At 45.2% G+C, this 25607-nt stretch overlaps 1 protein-coding gene across 3 annotated transcripts in view; it reads right to left on the bottom strand.

Annotated features, from left to right (window-relative positions):
• The window catches only part of LOC115456687 (tyrosine-protein phosphatase non-receptor type 11-like), a 131725-nt gene that overhangs the window by 4008 nt on the left and 102110 nt on the right, over positions 1–25607 (bottom strand). For 2 of the 3 annotated variants that reach the window (XM_030185924.1, XM_030185925.1), the window contains exons 4-14: positions 22307–22499; positions 18492–18611; positions 17923–18036; positions 15680–15776; positions 13369–13448; positions 12835–12990; positions 9142–9273; positions 7791–7945; positions 6794–6861; positions 5340–5491; positions 475–575 (exon numbers count right to left, since the gene is read on the bottom strand). In XM_030185924.1, the coding sequence (XP_030041784.1) occupies positions 475–575; positions 5340–5491; positions 6794–6861; positions 7791–7945; positions 9142–9273; positions 12835–12990; positions 13369–13448; positions 15680–15776; positions 17923–18036; positions 18492–18611; positions 22307–22499 (1368 nt within the window). The remainder of the gene's footprint in view (positions 1–474; positions 576–5339; positions 5492–6793; positions 6862–7790; positions 7946–9141; positions 9274–12834; positions 12991–13368; positions 13449–15679; positions 15777–17922; positions 18037–18491; positions 18612–22306; positions 22500–25607) is intronic. The other variant, XM_030185926.1, reaches the window with a different exon arrangement.

The raw sequence follows: 25607 nt of genomic DNA, 5'->3' as shown, positions 1-25607 counted from the left end.
GTGCTAAACCCAGATATTCAATGCTGGTCCATTTCCAGTGACCGGCAATGAATATCTGGTTTAACTTTGGATGGTCCGATTTTAAGCGGCCAGCGCTGAATATAAGCGTGGCCGGTTAAAATGAGACCGGTCAAAGTTATTCTACTTATTGTGACTTGGCCGCTCTCACCTTAAAAATCGGCAGAAAACCGGTTGTATCGCACGATAGAACCAGCTGTCTTTAAGCTGCTAAGCGGTGATATTCAATGCCGGAGAGCCATTTAAGTGCCATTTTCATCTGAATATCGGGCAGAATGTATTTTACAATAAATCTTATGTCAAAACAGAAAAATATGCAAATTGTTCTACAATGTTGCTGAATGGTGCAGTTGCAAACAGGAGTAAGCAGGGATAGAGGGGAATGTGGAGTGGCTCCTTTGCATGGGCTGGAGGGGTGTGATGGAGGTGATGGTGGTGTTAGAGAGAGATACATACGCACACAGCATCCTTGATGTGGGTGGCTGGGACCTGGCTTTTGCTTTCTCTGCAGAGACGCAACGAATGTTTGTGTACTCCCGCTCCGTGCTCGTATTCCTCTGCAAAAGATGGAAGCAGTGGGCATTATCTTCTGCCTTGAGCATGGAAGGAATGGGGAATCGATTCTAAAAAGTCATTACACACTGTAAGGCCGATATTCAAAGCAATCTATCCACGAAACACTGGAGTTAGGAGCCTCATTTCAAAGCTTTGAAAATGTCCTGCTGTTTTGCAAAAGATTTCTGTTTTCATTTTCTTCTAAAACAAATCACCATGAAATGTCTGTGCCTTTGGTTACACTTTCACAAGTAGCTCATGCTAAAATGTTTTAGCGTGAGTTATTTGCAAAAACCCCAAATGAAATGAGAAATGGCAGCTGACAGATGCCTACTGAGGGGATGTTCAATAAGCTGCATTTATTTATTTATTCTTTAGTTTATTTTATTTTATTTACTAACCAACTCTATGAACAGATTCACCCAAGATGGTGTACAGCAGGCACAGTTTAACATAAAACTTATCATTTCATTAACAGCATAACAATAGTAAAAATGGTCAAATATAAACATGATACAATAAATGAGGTAAACTTGAGAACAAATTAAAACCTAATAGGACAGTTTCACAAATATACACATTTAACAGCCCTGAAATGCAAACAACAGAGATATGCCTGTGATATGATGTCAGCGTAATACTAATGAAACATCTAATAAGCAGGCATTAGGAAAGGCTAAAGCAGTTAGGGCTGTTCAGCTTGGAGAAAAGACGGCTAAGGGGAGATATGATAGAGGTCTATAAAATAATGAGTGGAGTGGAACGGGTAGACGTGAATCGATTGTTTACTCTTTCCAAAATGACTAGGGGTCACGGAATGAAGCTACAAAGTAGTAAATTTAAAAAGAATCTGAGAAAAGTTTTCTTCACTCAACATATAATTAAATTCTGGAATTCGTTGCCAGAGAATGGGGTAAAAGCAGTTAGCTAAGCGGGGTTTAAAAAAGGTTTGGATGGCTTTCTACAGGAGACCATTATTAAAATGGGGAAAATCCACTGCTTATTTCTAGGATAAGCAGCGTAAAATGTATTGTACTTTTTTGAGATCTTACCAGGTATTTATATGGCCTGGATTGGCCACTGTTGGAAACAGGATGCTGTGCTTGATGGACTTTTGGTCTGTCCTGGTATGGCAATACTTATGTACTTATTATGTACTTATGCTAATGCTTTTGTACACAGCTTACAGCCGTTTATTCCCAAAGTGGTAAGATTCTTTTTAGCATGAAAAGATCAGAAGACTATTCTGTTAAAAAGTAGTGTGACGGGCAAGCAAAAACCATTCAAAAAGCCAAATCGAAAATTGTTTCCTATTGTAGAACTGAATTCTCAAGGCTGGAGTACACAGACAGCATGGGAGCGAAGGATCAGAAAAGAAGTGTTGTTCTTAACCTCAGATGACTCTGTTGAGCCCTGATCTCACCCTGCCCCCCGCCCCCAAGTATCCCCCCAATGGCTCAAATGGAAGAAAAACAAAAATCCCTCAATCGCTGGAAATTTCTTGTCTAGGGCACCCTTGACACAGGAAGATCCTCAACCAGAGAGCCCCCGAGTCTGCAGCATCTCACCCCCATGGACCAATAAGACTTACCTGGTTCTTGGAAATGGTCCCCAGCAGTATCCTCTTCATCCCACTGCCATCTTCCAAAATGGAGGTGCCTGATCCCATGAGGGTGTTTTGTTTTAGAAATGAAACTACATAGGATGCCCATGTTGGTAGCATGTCAGGCAGCGCCATCTTGGAAGGTGATAATGCGACATACTGCTGGACATCTCCTCAGAACCAGATAAGTATTACTGATCCACAGGGGTAGGGAGCTGGGTGTCCAGATTCCCTCTCTCCCCATGGCTTTCTCCCACTTGGGCTACCAGGACTGCTTTGTGGAGGATGGGAGGGTCTGGGGCCCACTGGGCGATCAGGGGTATTTTTGTCTTGGGCTTTTTTCTTTCCATTCTTGTTAGTGTATGGACCAGGTCCTACTCACACACTGATAGGAAAAGGGACACATAGAGGATAACTAAACACATAAATGATTAGAATAATGACATATACACATGTGTGTATGTACACATGTAAATGTCAACATTTCGCCTACAAGTTATTGTGAAAATTATGTGTCTAGCTTACATAGCATGAATTTGGGTGTACACATAGGTGGAGTCTCAGTGGGACTTGCACTTAAAAGGATATCTTCAGCTGTATGGCAGGCATAAGGGCCAGTGTCAGCCCTACCATTAGGCCACCTGAGGCGGGGGCCTCAGACGGCACTCTTCTGAGGCAGCGTCTCCCTCCCTTCTGTTCCTTCCCCGACCCCCTTCCTTGAACTTACCTTTTTTTTGTTGATTTTTAAAAGGCAGCGGCGATGGCGACAGCAGCTGTTCCCATAGGCTACCCTGCCATAGGTTCTGGCTCCTTTTCTCTACTATGGCCTACCTTTGAGGAAACTGGAAGTTACTTCAGAGAGGTGGACTACAGTAGAGAGAAGGGGCCGGTGGCAGGGCAGGCCTATGGGAATCACTGGAGCTGCTGTCGCCATTGCCTTTTAAAAAAGAAACAACAAAAAAGGTAAATTCGAGGAAGGGGGTTGGGGAAGGAATGGAAGGGGGGAGATGTCAGATCATGGTGGGGGGCGGCAGGGGAGGAGCCGGGGTGGCAGCTCATTGCTCGCCTCAGGTGACAGATTGTCTTGGGCCACCCCCTGGTAAGGGTTCAGACCTAACTGCAAATGTATGTTTTATAATATAAATCAACCTATGCATCCAGCTTCTCCTACATAAGCACGCAACTATGGAATGCACTACCAAACGTCATGAAAACAATGCATGACCTAACAAACTTCCGGAAATCATTAAAAGCCAACTCGTTCAAAAAGGCATACCATAACGATCCAACTTAAACGCCTGAACCCTGCAACACAACGAAACTCATACCAGAACTGGACAAAACTTAACTCTTCCTCTTTGATCACCAATCTACTCTGTCACTCATGAACTCTAACGTAATGCCACACTGTATTTCTCATACCGGAACTGGCGATCGCCATCACGGTACTATGTAAGCCACACTGAGCCTGCAAATAGGTGGGACAATGTAGGATATAAATGCAACAAATAAAATAAAATAAATAAAAATAATGAGTTACACTAGTAACTCTAAGTGCCTACTTTTCTTTATAGAATGAGCCCCTAAATACAGGCACACTGTTAAGAGAATTATCCCTCGTGCGCCTGACACAGGAAAATGATACCAGATTACCGTGACAGTGTGTACTGTTTTTTTCAATGCTCTTACTACACCTGGAGTGAAAGTTTGTTCAGGGTGTGCGTTAGCACACCTGCGCACTAAAACTCAGCACATTTTTCCAATGTACGGCTTATTGTCTAAATATAAAACTCTTAAGTTCAGTAGGACAGGGTATCTCACCCCCTCGAATTTTGGGTGGTTCTGGTAGTGGGATTAAGTTGAGGGAGAAAACGTACTCAGTTACTAGTTTTCTGTAGTAAGTGATTAGCTTAGCTGAAGATCCCTGAGTATGGTGATCGCCACCAGCTCAAACTCATCCTAAAACTATCAGTTAAAGCATGGCAGCCATCTTAGGTGCTCAGCTGCAGGCTGGGTATTAATGGTAATGCGCTACAGCTTCAGTAAGTGAGAGCAGTTCATAAACAAATTCTTTGTCTTACAGTGGATTCTGTTTAACTTTATTACTTCTGAATCCTTTTCCTTGGTTTATGTACTGTTTATATGCAATCATATATTTATGGTAAGACACTCAGAGCGGAAAGCCGAGAAGAGCAACATTTTTATTAAGATATAATTAGGTTTTCAATACAAAGTAAACTCATTAGAAACAGAGTCACCAGTTTCTGTAATTCTACTTTTCGAGCAATAAAGAAAGCAGGACTGCAAAGGGAGAGAGAGGGTTTGATGTAGACTTCGAGATATCGTTACAGATTTTTGGCATTTTAGATGGGAGATCCCTAAGGATTACACATTCCTGTGTGCATCAGTATGGAGCAAGGAAGCATAGATAATTCAACCCCCCTCCCCCACTGCCCCCCAGCAATAATAAAGAAACATCCGCTTAAGTTTTATAAATATTCAAGAACTCCCTAGAACAGACAGTTATCAAATCTATACTTTCCTGTCCCCAGAGGACTTACAATCCTGAGGCAAGGGAGGGTTGAGTGGCTTCCCAAGATCACAGGGAGCAGCAGGACCTGAACTGGACTTTGCTGGTTATTGGCCTGGTGCTTTAACCACTAGGCTTCTCCTCCACTGTATTTGTGTAGCAAGATTTTTGTAATCCTACTATTTCTGGGGTATCAAATTCTGCCCATGTAGTCCCTTGTAGTGCTGGTGGAGGGGATGGGACTTGAGGACCCCAAGAGAAAGGGGGCCACCTGCAGCTGTTCCAGGCCTTCTGGGGGCCCTTCCTGAAAGTTCCACTTCGGGGCATCTAATTTGAATTGATGCCGTGCAATGTTTTATTTTAATTAGAGCAAGTTCCTTGCTGGGAGTTCAGCGTTAAGAACATGTGTTCTGTAAGCTCCTGGCATATGTTAGAAGTAAATGCGTTATGTGGTATAAGGAAATCATAAAATGGAGCCCAAACTGCTACTGCTGATTATAAGATACAGGACATAAAGCATCACACGATAGCACCTCAAGACAGTGACCCCAGCTCACTGCTCCGGAGACAGCTTAAATACTATGTAATCCCTTTCCCTTACATTCCCAGGAAATCCCATAATAATCCACGTACCTGCTCCTCCTCCAGTCTCTGCTGCGCTGTCTCGATATACTGCAGCACAGCCATGTAAATAAATTTATACTGCGCTTCTGTCTGAACCATGCCCGAGCGTTGCTGCCGCACCATCTGAATAGTTTTAGGGATGTCTATGTAACAGTCTACACCTGGCAGGAAGAAAGAGGTAAGGGTCATATCTGGGAAGCAGGGTCGCCGAGAGCCAGAGCCGGGCCCGGGACAGGGCAGCCCCCGGGCCCCCCCTCCACCCGGCCATGAACTAACCTTAAACGCCTCCTTACTTGGTTTTCACCACCTTCGCGGCAAGCAGCAGCAGGGCAGACCTCTCCTTCCTTCCGTGCTCCGCCCTCGCGGACGTTACGTCAGGCGAGGGCATGACACGGAAGGAAGGAGTGGCCTGCCCTGCTGCTGCTTGCCGCGAAGGTGGTGAAAACCAAGTAAGGAGGCGTTTAAGGTTAGTTCGGGAGCGACGGCGGGCGGGCCTGACTGCGGTGGCGCCGGGCCCGGGGACTTTTGTCCCCCCTGTCCCCCCCCTCTCGGCGGCCCTGCTGGGAAGACATCTTTCCCACTCAGAAGTGCCAGTCTCTTCTATGAGCGCCTTCAAATGTGTTTCCTCATCTGCTGCACGTATCTGCCGGCCACTGGCTCACACCGCCATATTCTTAAGGAAAATAGACTGTGGGGGGTCCTGATACAGGTTTTTTTCTGGATAATGGGTGGGGGGGGGGGGGAGAGGAGGAATGCTTATAGGTTGGTGGGTAGGGGTAGAGGGAGGGAATGCTGGGTGGAAGCAATACTATTTGGTTATCGTATTATTTTCTCCTGCTGTAAGAGTCCAGGGCCTTCATTAGGAGTGTTGGATGGGTAATGAGGTGATGGGTGGGGAGTGTTGAGGAGGGTTGGGCTTAAACATTGTTTGAAATGTTGATCTACACATGTACTTTTTTGATTTTTTTTGTATCTTTATTCTTTGTTCAATTAAAAAAACCCCAATTTAATCATTTTAAGAAATGGACTGAATTTGTGCGCTCCTCACCCTCAGACTGGATTCTGTCTGGCCCACTGCAGCATAAAGCCTGGGGAGGATCTTGATGCCTCAAGTGGTCCTGCTGCTGCTCATTCACCTTGGGGTCAGGTGTTTAGTAGGTAGTGCAGTTAAAGAGATTCTTATTACACATCGGATTCATCCCAGGAGAGGGTGAGGCGGAACCCAGGAATACGGTTAAAGTCTCTGTCCCGAAGATTTATTAACCGCCTTTATGAAGAGATCTACCCAAGGCCGTGTGGTTGTGCATGTATTCGATTTGTGTACATTTGTACCTTGGCATTTCTGTGCTAGTGGGGCTAGATATTTATAAATACGGCACCCGTTTCAGACCTGTCGTCTACTTGTCCTGTTATAAGATTCTCCCCGCCCCCCACCCCAAGGTGTTTAGTGTGAGATCTCATACCTTGTCTGTTAATTATGTCCACCAGAATATCAATCACAATGATTGTCCCTGTGCGTCCAATGCCAGCGCTGTGAGGGGAAGAAAAAGCAGGGTCAGTTTAAGAGAACATTCGCTGGCTGCTCCAGCCCTGTGCTGTACCTCACTGTGAGGAGTCTACAGTCTAATGCCATCACCATCACTACCTCTCAGCACTTCCTACAGCCTGGATCTGGGCACATTGTAAGGTAGACACATAGAACAGAGAAAATGAAGGCAGATAAAGACTAAAGGGCCCATTCAGTCTGCTCGTCCAATTCCATCTATTCAGTGGCGTTCCTAGGGTGGCTGACACCCGGGGCGGATCGCCGATGCGCACCTCCCCCGGCAAAACGACGAACACCTCCCCCCCCCACCGGCGAAACGACACCCCCCCCCCCCCCCCGGGTGCATTTTTACCTGCTGGAGGGGTGCCGCGCGCCTGTCGTCTTCGCTTGTTCCCTGCTCCCTCTGCCCTGGAACAGGAAGTAACCCGTTCCGGGGCAGAGGGAGCAGGGAATGAGCGTTGCCAACAGACGTGTGGCACCCCCCCCCCCCCAGCGGTGTGCTCCCGGGGCGGACCCCCCCCCCCCTTAGTACGCCACTGCATCTATTAGCCCTTCCAATCTCTTACAGATCATATGTGCTTGTCTCAACCTTTCTTGAATTCAGATAGAGTCTTTACTTCCACCAACTCCACCAGGAGGCCATTCCGCATTATCTGTCAGCTTCTGAATGATCAAAATGTGATTTTAAGTAGGATAAATAAAAAATACGCCAAAAATTACACCAGTCATGCTGCTCCCCTCTGCCAAATGGCCCTCTGCACTGTCCGGAGACAACCAATCCTGCTACACTGTACCGCTGTCATGATAGACTGCCCCATTATATTACCCCCTTGACCCTGCTGCACTACCTCTGTGACACAACAGGCCTTTTTTGTCACCTCTCTTGGTGATGACAGCACAGTTGACCTCATTACCTGCAGTGCACTACAAGGGGACCAGCATCTGAATTACGCTGCTGTGCTTGCTTGACTTGCTCCAGAAAACTCAGTACACCTCCTGGCTTGACGGGAACACCATGGTCTGGCCAGCTCAAATACTGGTAATGCAGTATGTGCCTGGGGGGCTCGTTCTGTGACAGAGGAAAGACATCCTTTACTAGTAATAATAATGGTGTGATAAGATTTGTGGTTAACACGACTTAATGCAGGATTTTCCTGCATGTGAACTGGAAATCTAATGTGGAACCAGTTAACATTTTTTTTTTCATTTTAATTTTGTAGGTTGTGTATTAATGGTCATTAACATACAACAGGGCCGCCGAGAGACTGAGCCGGGCCCCCCTGCCGAGGCCGCCACCCCCCCCCCCCCATTGCTACTCAGGCCGCCAGCACCACAGTCCCCAGTCTCCACCCACCCACCCCCGTCGACAGTCCCCCTCCGTCCGCCACTGGGTCCCATGCATTCAAATCGATTGGGCAGCACCTTCCCTCCGTGTGTCCCGCCCTCGCGGAAACAGGAAGTTACATCAGGGAGGGAAGGCCCAAAGGGAGGCGATCAGTCGCTGCGCTTTCACATGGAGGTGAGGTGCTGCCGAATCGATTTGAATGCAGGGGGCCCGGTGGCGGACAGAGAGGGGCTGTCGACAGAGCCAAGGGTGGGCTCTAACCACTAAGCCACTCCTCCATGCCATCTGTGCTAACTGGAACTGTGCTTGCCTTGAGTTACGCACGCACATTTGGGTATATTCTGATTTGCGCGTGTAACTTAGGGATATGTTTGCTAAGGCGCGTTAGTGTGTTTTCCTTCGGCGACATATGTGGAATTAGGTCCGCTGTGCATTCATTTTTGTATCCAACATATTGTAAGCGCAAAACTTTACTGCACTTCAGTCAAAAAGCCTCAGTATTTTTCTTTCCGATTTTTTGTTCATGGCTTAGGACAGAAGTTGTCAAACTCAGCCCCCTGGACACTCAACCAGATCAGGATTATAGGCTAAGGAAATTTTGCAAAGTGTAGCAATTACAAAAGTAACCTAGTCTAAAGACTCAATGGGGCAGATGTGAACAAACATATCTGATGACTGTTCAGTTTGAGGGCCTGAAAAGCAGGCCAGGTTAGGCGGAGGGCGGGCTTGAAGAGACAGTTTGGAAACCACCGCTTGGGTAAAATATGCATTTCTTAATAAAGGGAGACCCTGGAACACCAGCCAGAAGTTCAGGCAGCAGACACGCTGGACAGTAAGGAATGGGGAGTCTTTTGGTGAGATGGTGCACATGAGGGAGAGGAGAGAAGGTAGAGAAAAAAAACAGGGAAGATGTCAGTCACCTTGTCTAGCCGGGAGATTTCCAGCTCCCGCAGGATGTAGTCCTGGGCCTGATGCTCAGTCATACTCCGTATGGCAATACTGCCATATTCCTTGCTGGAGTTTTCATCCGGCCAGTATCGGATGCACTTGTTCTGGAGAGAGAGGAAAGGTCTGTGAGTGCTCACTGAGCTAAAGGGATGATGGGACATACAGTATCCATAGTGTTAATGAAGGGATCCAGCCAGATCGGGAGCAGGTGTCTGTATCTAGGCTTCTTACCTCCTGGCACAAGCACAAGCTCCTGACATCTATCTTGTTAAACTTACAGACAAAGCTGGACCAGGGTACACCCCACCAGGGGCGTAGCCAGACTTCGGCGGGAGGGGGGTCCAGAGCCCGAGGTGAGGGGGCACATTTAGCCCCCCCCCCCAGCGCCGCCGACCCCCCCCCCCCCCCCCCGTCACCACCAACTTTAACCACCACCCCTGCCGACGACCCTCTCGACCCCCACTCCCGCCGCCAACCCTCCCCCGCCGTCGCCTACCTTTGCTGGCGGGGGACCCCAACCCCCCGCCAGCCAATGTCCTCTTCTTCCTTCATTCTGTTTCGAGTCTGACGTGCAGGATGTCAGACTCAGAAACAGAACGAAGGAAGAAGAGGACCTCGGCTGGCAGGGGTTGGGGTCCCCCACCAGCAAAGGTAGGCAACGGCGACTTGACGGCAGGTTGCAGCGGGATGGGGGGGGGGGGGGGTCGAGAGGGTCATCGGCAGGCAGGTCCAGGGCCAAATCTACAGGGGCCCAGGCCCCCGTGGCCCCACTTAGCTACGCCCCTGCACCCCTCAGACCAGGGGTCCTCAATGTTGGTACTCGAGGTCCACAACCCAGTCAGGTTTTCAGGATTTCCACAATGAATATGCATGAGATCTCTTTGCATACAGTGGAGGCCTTGCATGCAGATAGATCTCATGCATATTCATTGGGAAGTCCTGAAAATCCGACTGGATTGGATCTCAAGGATCAATATTGAGCACTTCTGCCATAGACTGTGAGCATTGATATCATCCTCTGTAATTTGCCAGAGGCTCTTTTTTTAATTTTATTTATAAGAATTTAAATTTACAAGCAATAAAATAACTTGCCAGAAATACAGAGAAAGTAATACACAAGAATTATTTCAATCAGGTAATTCTATACTCTTCCTTAGACCACAAAATAGGGAGAGTGAAGCAAGACAAGGAGATCAATTAAACAAAAGTAAACAGAAAAAACGTGGTATTAACCTGATTATCCCCAGATTATTTATCTGAATCATTGTAGCCTCAAAATCTTAGGTGTTACTATTGATAGCCATCTTACACTTGAGAGCCAAGTTAACTCCATTATAAAGAAGATGTTTCATTCTATGTGGAAACTTAAACGTCTTAGACCTTATTTCCCGAGTGAAATATTCCGTAACTTGATACAATCAATGGTTCTGAGCCACGCAGATTACTGCAATGGAATATATGCGGGATGTAAAGTATAAGAAACTCCAGACAGCCCAAAACACAGTTGCCAGGCTGATATTCGGCAAAACACGATTCGATAGCGCTAAACCTCTCCGATTAAAACTGCACTGGCTCCCAATCAAGGAACGCATTACCTTTAAAATTTGCTTTTTAGTCCACAAGATTATCTACGGTGAAACCCAGGATACATGGTTGACTTGATAGATCTTCCGACCAGAAACAGAACCAGAGCGTCACGTACCTATTTCAACCTCCACTATCCAAGCTGCATTGGACTCAGATACAAATCAACCTATGCATCCAATTTCTCCTACTTAGGTACACAAATGTGGAATGCACTAACAAAGAGTGTGAAAACGATCCATGACCATCTAAACTTCAGGCGATCATTAAAGACCTATCTGTTTTGCAAGGTCTACCCTACTGACCCAACTTAAATGCCTCAATTCTGCAATGCATCAAAACCTTACATCGTATTGGACATTATATATTCCTTATTTCCGTGACCCTTATTGTATACCCTTACCTTACCCTTATTTTATACTGTATTTAACATCTACCGGACCTGGCGATCGCCTTTACAGTATTATGTAAGCCACATTCAGCCTGCTAATGGGTGGGAAAATGTGGGATACAAATGTTACAAATAAATAAATTATTCCACATTGATCGTCTGGTTGGCTTCTTCAAGCCCAAAATGCTGTATATTCAATTTATTTCGTTGGAAACATACTTAATGTCCAATATTAGTAGAAATAATACACCTAATTTCATTTTTTCTCTTTTAAAACCAGAAATTATTTAACAATGCAAACACTTGAGTCTCTAATCCAGTTCCCACTGATTACGGTAATCCCAGTTTCACTCCTTTCAAATTAATAATACTAAGTAATAATTTATATTACTAAGAGGAATCATTACAAAGGAAAATAACAAATTTTTCAGGAAATATTTCTCAATCTCAATATTAATCATCTCTAATAATATTCATTTTGTTCAAATTTCTGGTCTACTATCATTTTCAAAATCTTAACCATTTCCTACTCCTGTAGAACTTCATTTGCTGTATCAATTTTTCTTTCTCAAAGGGTTCGATTAGGTTATTCAAGTAGCTCACTAATAAGATTATATCTGAAGCAAAGTTATTTTCTACTACCTTCCAGATGATATTCAATGTAACCTCCACGGGAGCCAAAAACTCCAAGCTGATAGCTCTTACAGGTTTAGGAGTGGCACCGCCGACTTGGGTTCAGCTTTAAACGACTTCCGTTTCAGCATGGACTCCTAACTCACTCCTCCACTCCTTTGGACATGGTGGTTAAATGATTCGAGAGCGATAAAGTTGTTTCCAGGTCCAACAGCGTCGACGCTCCTTCACCGGCGCTAATCAAAGGACTCACCAACCCAGTCATCTGTGGGCAGCTCATCACGCAGCGGTCCCACACTTGCTGCACAGGGGACAAAACTCTGACCCCCGGTTGTCCCCTTCCTCTCAGTTAAGGTAACTGCAGTTGCAGAGAGGAAATTTCAAGTAAACAAAGACAAAACTTCAGAGGACAGCTGGGCTGTTGAGCGTACGAGCTTCAGGTCGCCATCTTTCCACTCTCCCTAGTTTGGGACACTCTTTGCCTGGTTTCTCCTCAGAGGCCTGTCTGATATGGGTAACCCTTCAGCATAGCCCTCTGAGTCACTGAAACACAGAAGCCCCTCCACCACTGCAAGATGGTGTCCCTCGGAGGGGTGCCAGAGGCTCTTAATCATAGACCTATACCAGGGGTTCTTAACTAGTGGTGTCCACACCCATCAAACAGGGTGCAAAGAAGGGTCTTGAAATCAGATGCAATTTCTTGAAACTTTCTAGACAGAGTAAAGGTAGCTATTAGAACAGTTATTGGTAATATAACTGGGTACTACTATAATTTTAGTGACATAATAGTAGTTAGCACTATTCATGGATAACAGCAACATATGTAGTTGTCAGTAATCACTAGTGGACATGTGGTTTAGGAAGGGGGTTTCATTGATCAGTTATAGGGGGTGCGGGAATGAAAAAAAAAGTTAAGAACCCCTAATCTATACAAAGCTGCCTCTGGGTACACCACTTGGAATTTGTGTACATTTCCAGGTAAGTTGGTCTCTGGATCCCCTCACCTATACCGCACAGACTGATCAGAACAGCCCTGGCCTAGAAGTGAAGCACTTACCCTCCCTCGCTCCACTTCTTTGGTTGTCATAACGATAACACGTGTGTTCTCCTGGTAGATCATGGCCCAGAAGTCCTTGACCGTGTTTGGCAGGCAGCCCTGGGTGGCTATGTACACCTTCACTGGCTCTGAGCTATTCCCATCTTCCAGGCAGCTCTGCAAGGTGGAAAAGCACAGCTGGGAAATGATGTTAACCAACGAGAGAGAAGTATTATTATTACTACAGTCTTATATCCCAAAACTACCGACCAGTTCAGTGCGGGTTACAATCAAGATATTGAAGCATTCTTCAAGAGAATACATATACATACAATACCCGACAGAGCATTTCAGAATTCAAACAGACTACAGCAACAATAATCAATTCAGATGGTAATGTTTCCTAAACAGCAAGGTTTTCAACATCTTTCTAAATATGCCTATAATTTCCCCATCACCACAATCAGACTCCAGACTGGGACCCATTCTAGGATACCCCCATGGAAACCCCAGAACCAAGAATTCCATAAGCAAACAGAAACCTTCTGTCCTTACCTTGATATAATTCGCATTGATGTAGTCTGATCCTGGCACGTCCTTATCCCCATTGTGCAACACAACCCGAGTGGTATCAACTACAGAGATAGAAATTCCACCAGTGAGTCTGTCCCTTCCAGTTCCCAGAGAAATGCCCCCCTTGTACTGATCTAGAACCCTGTTCGCTGCGCCAATAACCTGATTCAAACACCAGGTTTCTCTCTCACGGTTATGTGTTACTTGAGCCTCAACAGATCTTTTATTTTATTTTATTTTTTGCATTTGTATCCCACATTTTCCCACCTCTTTGCAGGCTCAATGTGGCTTACAATTATCATGAATAATGGACGTATATAAGAAATAGCTTTTAGTAGTTACAGAAGGATCTTGATAACATGGTAATGAAAAAGCATGGAATTAGAATAACAAGCAGATAATATAAGACAATTCTGGATCTATATAGAGGATTCACAGTTGTTGGTCTATGTGGTATGCCTTATTTTATGAACTCATAACCCTATACCACCTCTCTGAGGACTACGTTGTGTAGATTTTGGACTCCGGTTTTTCTCCTGTGAATAAGAAGCTCTAACTACGGTTCCTTTTTCTCAGGGAACCAAGCTGAGTCAGGGAGGAGTCTCTCAGCACCTCTGGGGCCAGACCAGTGATGCTCCATATCACAGTTGGCATGCCTAAATTCAACTATAATGGATATGAAGCTGAAATTGGCTCCCTGAAAGAAGCTGCCACCTTCCATCCCTGAGTGCCGGTGTCAAATTCAGCATAAAGCTGTCGGATGAGCTTGCTACTACTACTACTACTAAGCATTTCTATAGCGCTGCCAGGGTTACGCAGCGCTGTACAAGTTTAAACACGGGGAGGGACAGTCCCTGCTCAAGAGAGCTTACAATCTAAAGGTAACAGACTACGTAGTCAGTGTAGGTAACAGGAATGGGGAAGGTGGTTAGGTGCCAAAAGCAAGGGAGAAGAGATGGGCCTTGAGTAAGGACTTGAAAATGGGCAGGGAGGGCGCATGGCATATGGGCTCAGGAAGTCTGTTCCAGGCATAAGGTGCTGCGAGGCAGAAGGGGCGGAGTCTGGAGTTAGCGGTGGTGGAGAAGGGTACAGATAGGAATGATTTGTCCTGAGATCAGAGGTTACGGGTGGGAACATACGGGGAGAGGAGGGTAGACAGGTAATGGGGGGGCAGCAGATTGAGTGCACTTGAAGGTCAATAGGAGAAGCTTGAACTGTATACGGTAGCGGATTGGGAGCCAGTGAAGCAACTTGAGGAGAGGGGTGATATGAGAGTATCGGTTCACGCGGTAGATAAGACGTGTGGCGGAATTTTGGACACATTGAAGGGGGGATAGGTGGCTAAGCAGGAGGCCAGCGAGGAGAAGGTTGCAATAGTCAAGACGAGAGGTAACGAGCGAGTGGACGAGGGTTCGGGTGGTCTGTTCAGAGAGGAATGGGCGAATTTTGCTAATATTATAGAGGAAGAAGCGACAGGTCTTAGCTGTCTGCTGGATATGGGCAGAGAAGGAGCGGGAGGATTTGAAAATGACTCCGAGATTGCGTGCTGAAGAGAGTAAAATCTTTATTATCTAACATACCTATCCCTCCCTTACCCCTACCCAGAATAAAGCTTCACTGGTAGCATCTACCATATAAATCTTTTCTTTCCCACACAACTCCTTCAGTTTTAGAGCAATACTACAGCTGCTTCTATTTAAGCTTTATATGTGACGTTTTAGAACCACAGAGACTGTATAGGTTTCATGAAAATGATTATCAGACATTATCTTGCCGAAACACGGTTCCGTGTCAAGTCTAACCTCAATTTCCTCTTTGCAAACATCAATAAACTTGGAAATGTTAACTCTGGGCTTCTTTTGGTGGATTGGTTCGCTATTGGTCTTTTCCCTACTCCTCCCCCCCCCCCTTTTATCACACCACTTTCATAGGAAACCTGTCTCCTCGTTTTTCATTATTAAGAACACAGGCTATGCCACACACATCAAGTCGAGGATAAAAACATGCATATAAAATGTTTTTCATACCACAAAGGCTAGCAAAAAATTAGAGAGAACATGGTGGGGGGGATTAATTTTGAGCCGCTGTGGAGAATGACCCACAGATAAGACAACCCTGTTTTTTTGAAGGCACTTTCAAGTCAAAATTTCTTAACTTGTATACGAGTATATACTATATTCAGGGACCCCCCCCAGCATCTCCCCTTTTCCATTCTGGAGGGAGGTCTGAAAGAGCCTGAACAAAACAACCAGAAGACATAGACAGGAGGATCTGGGTTTGACACCTGACTTACAGGGGAGGATGTTCTTGTAGCGGTTCTTGGTCTTATTCTCCAACCTCTGGCCTTCTCTTCGGGGATAGAGCAGTTTACATTCCTGCTGCTGCAACATCTGTGCACAAGAGAGTGAAAGTGCATGATCAGTCATGCATTCATATACTGCCTTTCTGTGGTACCACCAAAGTGGTGGTACACATTCAGGCTTATTTTCGAAAGAGAAGGGCGCCCATCTTTCGACACAAATCGGAAGATGGGCGTCCTTCTCCCAGGGTCGCCCAAATTGGCATAATCGAAAACCGATTTTGGGCGTCCTCAACTGCTTTCCGTCACAGGGATGACCAAAGTTTACGGGTGCGTGTCAGAACCACAGCGAAGGTGGGACTGGGGCCTGCCTAACACATGGGCCTCCTTGACCGATAATGGAAAAAAGAAGGGCGTCCCTGACAAGCAATTGGGTGACTTTACTTGGTCCATTTTTTCTTACAACCAAGCCTCAAAAAGTTGCCCGAACTGACCAGATGACCACTGGAGGGAATTGGGGATGACCTCCCCTTAATCCCCCAGTGGTCACTAACCCCCTCCCAGCCTCAAATATCATACCCAGCTCCATGACAGCAGTATGCAGGTCCCTGGAGCAGTTTTAGTGAGTGCAGTGCACTTCTGGCAGGCGGACCCAGGCCCATCCTCCCCCTACCTGTTACACTTGTGGTGCTAAATGTGAGCCCTTCAAAACCCACCAGAAACCCACTGTACCCACATCTAGGTGCCCCCTTCACCCCTTAGGGCTATGATAGTGTTGTACAGTTGTGGGTAGTGGGTTTGGGGGGAGGCTGGGGGGCTCAGCACCCAAGGTAAGAGAGCTATGCACCTGGGAGCAATTTCTGAAGTCCACTGCAGTGTCCCCTAGGGTGCCCGGTTGGTGTCCTGGCATGTCAGGGAGACCAGTGCACTACGAATGCTGGCTCCTCCCACGACCAAATGGCTTGGATTTCATCGTTTCTGAGATGGGCGTCCTCGGTTTCCATTATCGACGAAAGTCATGGACGACCATCTCTAAGGTCGACCTAAATTTCGCGATTTGGGCGTCCCCGACCGTATTATCGAAACGAAAGGTGGACACCCATCTTGTTTCGATAATACGGGTTTCCCCGCCCCTTCGCCGGGACATCCTGCGAGGATGTCCTCAGAAAAACTTGGGCGCCCCTTTTGATTATGCCCCTCATTATATACAAGTACTCTCTCTGTCCCTACTATGCTCACAGTCTAAGCTTTTTTTTCTACCTGGGGCAATGGAGGGTTAAGTGACTTGCCCAGGGTCACAAGGAACCACAGTGGGAATCAAACCAAGTTCCCCTGGTTCTCAGTCCACTGCATTAACCATTAGGCTACTTCTCTACTCCACGATGATCTACGAGTGTGGAATAGGGAGGCAGAAACACGGTCAGCAGACTGAGGTGATCCACCAATATATTAGCTAACACAGATCTGCAACTAGACAGCTTGGTGTGGGGTTGGAGATTGGTTTGTTCGGCTGAAGTTAGACTCCCAAACTTCTGTCTTCACAGCCAGCACATCGGAAAATCTCCAGTACGTAAGCTGCCGCAGTCATGGGCAGGTTGAGTGAGAAACATCAGAATGGAATATCTGCACTTAAGCAGCCAAGTGCTGACTCAGTCCCGGAACGCCCCCAACATAGCCAGCTTTGAGTTAGACACCAACCGCAGCTGAAAATTACTGGCTACCCCGACCAAGTGATTTAACTAGTCAATGGCTGGCTAGATCGCTTTGAATATTGACCCCCATGAAGTTTTTGTAATGCCACTGTTTCCCCTCAGAATAACATTCCAGCATATGGGCAGATGGGTGTTGACACTTTTTGTTTTCTTGGACAAGCTCACAGTACTAGCTGCCCTCAGTGCAGAACCTTGTTCGCATGCATCTGGTGTGCTCACCCTGATTAGTGCAAAAGGTCTGCACGCTTCAGATTTGAATATAATTAGCTTACTGCATTGGTGACTGAAAGTTTGATGTTACATTTAGATTAGAAGCCATGCGCTCAGGTATCAGCATGCGGCTTACTGCACAGCTTTCTGTATCGGCCCCTTAGATTGTAAGCCCTGCTGAGGACAAGGAAATGCCTAGTGTATCTGAATGTGACTCACCTTGAGATAAAACTGATAAAGAGAGTGTGAGCTAAATCCAAAATGCTGAAAGGAAAATAAACAAAGTTTGTGAGCCAAGCTAGTCCTGCAGCTCACCTCAAACTCTTCCCAGAACCCTTGCTTGGCTTTTTCACTGTTATCTGCTGTCTTGTTCAGTTCCTTTACCCGGGTGTCAATGCTGGCTGCATTGATCCTTGTAGCATTGAAGGGCTGGAAATATCACAAGAAGGATCACATTAGAACTGAGGAGAATAACAAAATATGAAGATTTAAGAGACTGGCACTGGTGGAAGAGCTGGAACAGCAGGTCCAAGATCAACGTCTAGGGTACCATCTTTCCTGTACCACACTACGGGGGGGGGGGGGGGGGGGGGTCTCCTTCCAGTGCTGACACTGCGGAGGCAGCGAGCAGTGTTGTCCTGCCAGTACTGGTGCTGCATGTGTGTATGTGTGTGTATGCGCACATGTGTTTGTATGTGTTGAGGGAGGGGCCTGCTATGCTTTAAGTGCTGCACTATAGGGGGTGCTCTCCTTCCAGGGCGGTGTCTTGTGGGAAGGGGGAGGGGTAGTATTCTTCCAGTTCTGAAATAAGTTTGGGGGGGGGTGCTGTCCTGCTAGTGTTGAACTGCTGGACACTGTTGGGGGTGGGGAGCTGCTACATTTACCTGTTTAAGATAAACCACTGCTCCAGATTTCTCCACCATAGGGCTCTTCTTATAGTGTCCCACTAGTTCTGCAAGGGTATCAAAGCGTTCCCCAACACCAACGTCATACTTCCCATCCAGCTGCAGCCAGTTCAGAGTAGATGGAAGAAAGGTAAGAAGAGAAAGGAGCAAACATGCAAGACAATGGGAAACAATGTAAATATAGAAAGAATTTATTTTTTCAAGAGACAGAAGATATGAGCAGCTTTGACCAAGCTTTCTGGTGCCCAAGCTGCCAATATAACCTGTGCACTGTTAGAACTGGGCATGTGGAGAACTGGTACTTTCAGGGTCTTTTATATCTGAAGCACGTACATACCAGGGCCACCAAGGTCACAGCCATATCACCTGAGAAGCACATGGCGATGTCAATCAGGGGCTGCACAGTGAAACACAAGCATAGGACCCAACCAGCAGATCCATCCAAGAAGCACACAACAGAATATGGCCATCTCGCTGGATGGGCACTGCCTCACCAGTTATTTTCCTCTTGATAAACATTGAACATATGTCCCATGATGCATGTACAGCCTTCACTAAACACATCAAGGGCAAAACTAGGGCGATTATTAGAAGCTGGGATTTCAAAAAGCCTAATTAACTGGGCTGCTGTATCTCCTGCCCATAGTTCCCACCACCACATTCTACCCATTGTCAGAGTGTCCACTCAGACTCCCCCTTTTGCCACTACTGAGATAATTCTATAAACTGGCACCTCTAGTCATACACACCAATGCCAAGCACTGGCTGCTAATACTATAACGGCATCCATGCACCAACATGCCATTATAAAATACCAGCATAAGCTGGCATAGGTGGGCTTATGTTTAGGCATGACCACATCTGCCACGTCATCGACAAGTATAAGTGTGGGTGCTTCTACATGAAGAGCAGATGAAAACACAGAAAAGCAAATCCTTGCAATCCAAGAAACAAAAACAGCGAAGGAGACAATGCTCTAAAAATTCCAATAGTTATTAACATCCAAGATGCGACAAAGGCCGTGTTTCAGCCACTAGGCTTGCATCGGGAGTCTCAATAGAATGCATGCAAATAAAACGTGATGCAGTAGAGAATGGGGAGAAACACAGCAAATGCCGGTCTCCCCACCAACTGTTACAATGTGTACACAGTCACACAAATGGTTAACTAATCACCTGAGATAATATCTCGCTTGGCACTCATGACACAGCTGAACTCCAGTGCATCACGTTTTATTTGCATACATTCTATCGAGACTCCTGATGCAGGCCTAGTGGCCGAAACACAGCCTGTGTCGAGTCTTGAATGCATCTGTTTTTGTGTCGCATTTACATGAGCTACTGATAGTATATTTTTAAATTTATCTTTTACAATTGTAATATACAGTATAATATGTATAATTAAGAAAAAGAATCATCATAAAAGCAAAAAAACCCCCACACGTTTTAGAATAAATACACCCAAGCACAGGAAGCCTAAAATCCACATTATGAAGAGAGCTAAGAGGAAATCAGAAGGAAAAAATAAAACTCTGCCATACAAGCAATATATGGGAACATTCATTACCATTGGACCCTACTATCCTTATTACTCCACACTTTAGATCTTAATTGCTTTTTTCCTGTTCCAAGACAAATTTTTCAAAATGCAATAGAAATCAAACAAAATAAAACATGGAAAAGAAAATAAGATGATACCTTTTTTATTGGACATAACTTAATACATTTCTTGATTAGCTTTCGAAGGTTGCCCTTCTTCCTCAGATGGGAAATAAGCAAATGTGCTAGCTGACAGTGTATATAAGTGAAAACATTCAAGCATTACTATGACAGTCTGACAGGGTGGGAGGATAGGGGTGGGTCGGAGGTATGCATGGGGACATTAAAGCATATCACTGATATTCTAACAGGATGGGTGTGGATAGGTGAGGGGTGAGGTGATCAACAGAGACATACAGCTTTATGGTTTATAATGGGCTAGGAACCCCAGATCCTTGTTAAGTCCTTTCTGTTGGGTGTTAAAATATTATAAACCATAAAGCTGTATGTCTCTGTTGATCACCCTCCCCTCACCTATCCACACCCACCCTGTTAGAATATCAATGATATGCTTTGATGTCCCCATGCATACTTCCTACCCACCCCCATCCTCCCACCCTGTCAGACTGTCATAGTAATGCTTGAATGTTTTCACTTACACTGTCAGCTAGCACATTTGCTTATTTCCGATCTGAGGAAGAAGGGCAACCTTCGAAAGCTAATCAAGAAATGTATTAAGTTATGTCCAATAAAAAAGGTATCATCTTATTTTCTTTTCCATGTTTTATTTTGTTTGATTTCTATAGATTCTACATGGAATGTTGCTATTCCACTAGCAACATTCCATGTAGAAGTCGGCCCTTGCGGATCACCAATGTGGCCGCGCAGGCTTCTGCTTCAGTGAGTCTGACGTCCTGCACGTACGTGCAGGACGTCAGACTCACAGAAACAGAAGCCTGCGCAGCCTTCTACATGGAATGTTGCTAGTGGAATAGCAACATTCCATGTAGAATCTCCAATAGTAGCAACATTCCATGTAGAATCTCCAATGGTATCTATTTTACTGTCATAGTAATGCTTGAATGTTTTCACTTATATACACTGTCAGCTAGCACATTTGCTTATTTCCCATCTAAGGAAGAAGGGCAACCTTCGAAAGCTAATCAAGAAATGTATTAAGTTATGTCCAATAAAAAAGGTATCATCTTATTTTCTTTTCCATGTTTTATTTTGTTTGATTTCTATTGATAACCTTAAGAGTGGACTAACACGGCTACCACACTCCTCTATTCAAAATGCAAGAAATCAAAAAAATATAAAGGGATCAATATTTAACTATTGGGCGCTGAGCATTTTGCTCAATACCGACGGCGTTATTCCTGGATACTCAAAGATGGGAACCAAACGACGCAGATATATATGTGGGGCGAAACACGGCCTGTGTCGGGCTTGCTAATTTTATTGACTTGTATCCATTAAATATTGTTTTCCACATATATATCTGCTTCGTTTGGTTTCCATCTTAGAGTCTGCAGATCGATTACCCTTTATTCAAAGCTAGGACCTGTGTGGGCTTCGACTTTGAATATCCGGATATTTCTTGGAATGGACTGTGTCGACATTGCTGCGTGGCTTTGCAAACAGGGGGGATATTTATTTATTGAATGGGATTTATTAATTTATTTATTGAGATTTATTAACCCCCTTTATGAAGAGAATCACACAAGGTGGTGTACAGCAGGCCCGGTTTAACATAAAAAACTTACAATTTTATTAACATCGTAACAATAGTAAAATGATCAAATATAAACATAAATGAGATAAACCTGGAAATATGATGTCAGTACAGTACAATCAATATCATAATAGACAGCATGGAAGAACGTTCAAATAACATAGATATAATACAATGTCAGCATAATACCAATGAAACACCTTATAAGCAACATAATAGAACATTCAAATAACATAGATATAATATATACACACACCCTGTAGTTAAATGCTATAAACACTTAGGCCTCACCTTATGGAGTAGTGCCTAGGGCATATTAGCACATAACTCCCAATTATTGGCACCCGTGACATGCGATAAACTTAGTGGTGCTATATATAAGCACCAATTTATAGAATTACCTCACCTCTCTTCCCCTAGGTCTCAGCTCTCCTATCTATTCCCACTTGCTCCATATTCTCCAAGACTAATCATGAGTGTTTTACAGCTGGCACTGGATACAATGCAAAATTCCACAGTACCTGATAGCGGATCATCACATGAGTGACCCGGGGTTTGCGATCACCACTCTCTATCCTCTCCTCATTGGTCAGCACAGACAGTACAAAGTCTCCAGGTTTGCTTTGACTCTCCCGCACCAGGAAACTCCCTGGTTTTCCTTTTTCCGTCAGCAGCTTCTCTGCATCTTTGCCTGAGAGGTGCCCGTGGTACCACCTGAGGGAGAGGAATGAAGGATGAGACTCTGCAGTGCCCCCCAGTGACACATGCACTGAACTCACACCCAGAATTGAGGTCCTGTAAACAGACTGGGAAACAGACTGCTTGGAAAATCTCTCCTCCCACTCGGGATTTGTAGAACTCGTTATAAAGGTAACCTTGGTCTCACCATAAGTTCTGGGCATCAGCTAGCTCTTTGGCTCAGCATCTAAACCCGGGTCACTACAAAAGTTTTATTTCTTACTGAGCTGGGTGCAAACCAGTGCCGGGCTTGATCCCTGTAGGCCGTAGGGTTTAAGCTACACTTTTACTCTTGTTTTCTTTAACAGTCTGGGAGCAAATTAACTTCACTCTCACTCCAAAGAAACTCTCTAGTCCAGGATTTATGAAACAAATGCAAACTTTACTGGAACACTGCAACAGGCAGATATCCAAACTTCATATTTCTTTTGCAACACAACAGTTCAATCTGTATCCAAACGGTTTAATTTGCTGAAAGAGGTTTTTGTGCCAGTCCAGTGGCGTAGGAAGGGGGGGGGGGGGGCGGTCCGCCCCGGGTGCACGTCACTGGGGGGGTGTTGGCTCCACTGGTTCCCTGCTCTCTGCCCCGGAACAGGTTATTTCCTGTTCCGGGGCACATTTAGATGTGTGTGTAGGTCCACACATGGGTATATATGTGTAAGAGAGTGTGTGTTTATGCATTTGTCAACAGGTTAGCATCCCATCCATGTGTCTCTTGTAACGTTTGAACAGGTAGATGAGAATTTCTGTCTATTGTAATAGCTAGATGAACTCAGTCCTGTCATGCTCCTCTTGGAGAACCTGACAAAGAAGCAGGAGAGATTGCAGAAGAGAAACAGTTGCAGTGACCATGGACCCTGAAGCAGGACCCGAAACTCTAGCCACAGTCGGCCGTGGATAGCAACCAGGCTGTATTACTGCAAAGATAAGTCTTAAGAGTCTGAACATTTCACTGAACTGTTTAATAACTTTAATTATGATTGATTAAGATTCAGCAAAGAGTAAAATAAAAATTATGACACACTGGAGGTTTTTATGCCGACGATGCGAGTGAGTACTCTGTAAAGTGTATGACAGTTTAACAGTGAAGATCGGAGTTACTTCATGACACTGGAGGCTTTTCCTCCAGATCTGTATGATTATAAGTTAATCATGCCACAATGTTTATAGAAGAAAGGATTCCAGTATATGATTAGCCTGTACAGTATAAATATCCTTTACTTTGCTCTGTTAACGATCCAGACACCAGAGAAGGCTACCTTATTGAAAGAAGTGTGTGTGTGTGTGGCGGGGAGGGGGTGGCACAGAAAAGCAAAATGCATTTAGTGAATGTCAGCGATGGAATACCATGAAGACTGTAAAGTTTGAAGAAGCTGTATGCTGATCCATGACCAGATTTTGTTAATTGTTTTTCACCAGTAAGAGATTTCAAGATGAAGATTTTTTGTTGTTTGACCCTTGCTCCACTAGGGGGCAGCAATAGTCCAGACAGCTGAAACAGGCACCTGCATCAATTCAACCCACCCATTAACCTGGGAGGGAGTTTCCTGTCTGCCTGGCAGGCTCCCTGAGAGGAGTCCCTGATAATCACACCAGGAGAAGAGGAAATACAGCCTAGAATTGTAAATTCCAGGCGCCCTAACTGATTACCTTACCAAAGAAAGGCTGTACATTCAAAACCGTTTGGTTTGGATGAACCCAGCTCCAGAAATGAGGCCAGCTCAGTAATGAACTTTGTTATGCAATTCTTGGAGCCTGCTGTCAAGATTTGGTCAGATCAGCACACAATTCAGTTGGTGCAAAGGTGTTACATAACTTAGGAGACCTTCAGCCTTCTACCCCCCCCCCCCCCCCCCCCATGACATTTTGATAATTAAACACCATCTATCCCAGAACAATTCTGTAAATTTGCATAATATAAGGCTGGATTCCATAAATGGTGCCAAAAGTTAGACACTGAGAAAAATTCACAACTCTGCACTATTCTATAAACGGCGTTCCAGGCTGAGCGCGCTTTATAGAATTGTGCTTAGCGTGTATTCCAGCGCTCAACTGTGTGCACAAGGACTTACACCAACTGAAACCCAGTGTAAATCCTGGCATGCAACTTGGATGCGCAGCCCCCATAGTCTGTAACACTGCGTGTAATTCTTTTGAATACTCCTGATCTGCCCATCCCCCTCCCCCCCCCCCCCTCCAATGATCACACTCCCTTTTGAGCTACATACAAGAGGATTTGACTGTGGATCTTCCTAGAATCACATGCAGCCAGATCCATGCGCAAAACCAAATTAGCGCCAATTAACTTCAGTCAACTATTAATGGCCCGTTTAATTTATATGCTCGCAGATCTCAGGACTGCATTCAATTTTGGTCACTCAAATTTGAGCTACATTTATAGAATCCATGGGCTCTTTGAAAATTGCCCAGCCTCTCTTCAGGTAACATCCCTTTTATCTGTCATATCCTCAAACTTTCACTTTCCACTGCGACTGTTCCTGATGCCTTCAAACATGCTGTAGTCACACCACTTCTTAAAAAAACCTTCATTGGACCCTACCTGTCCTTCCAACTATCGCCCCATCTCCCTCCTCCCTTTCCTATCCAAGATACTTGAACGTACTGTTCACCGCCTTGCCTTGACTTTCTTTCATCTCAAGCTATTCTTGATCCACTTCAATCTGGCTTTCGCCCCCTTCATTCAACTGAAACAGCGCTTGCTAAAGTCTCCAATAATCTGTTCCTGGCCATATCCAAAGGTCTCTATTCTATCCTCATCCTTCTCGAACTATCTGCTGCTTTTGACACTGTTGATCACAGCCTACTCCTTGATACGCTGTCCTCACTTGGATTTCAGGGCTCTGTTCTTTCCTGGTTTTCTTCTTATCTCTCCCAGCATACCTTTAGTGTATACTCTAGTGGATCGTCCTCTACTTCTATCCCACTGTCAGTTGGTGTACCTCAGGGATCTGTCCTGGGACCTCTTCTTTTCTCCATCTATACTTCTTCCCTTGGTACTCTGATCTCATCCCATGGTTTTCAGTATCATCTTTACGCTGATGACTCCCAGATCTACCTCTCCAC

This window comes from Microcaecilia unicolor, chromosome 13 (assembly GCF_901765095.1).
Source record: "Microcaecilia unicolor chromosome 13, aMicUni1.1, whole genome shotgun sequence".
NCBI classification, from domain to species: domain Eukaryota; kingdom Metazoa; phylum Chordata; class Amphibia; order Gymnophiona; family Siphonopidae; genus Microcaecilia; species Microcaecilia unicolor.
This window is presented reverse-complemented; position numbering and strand designations above follow the sequence as displayed.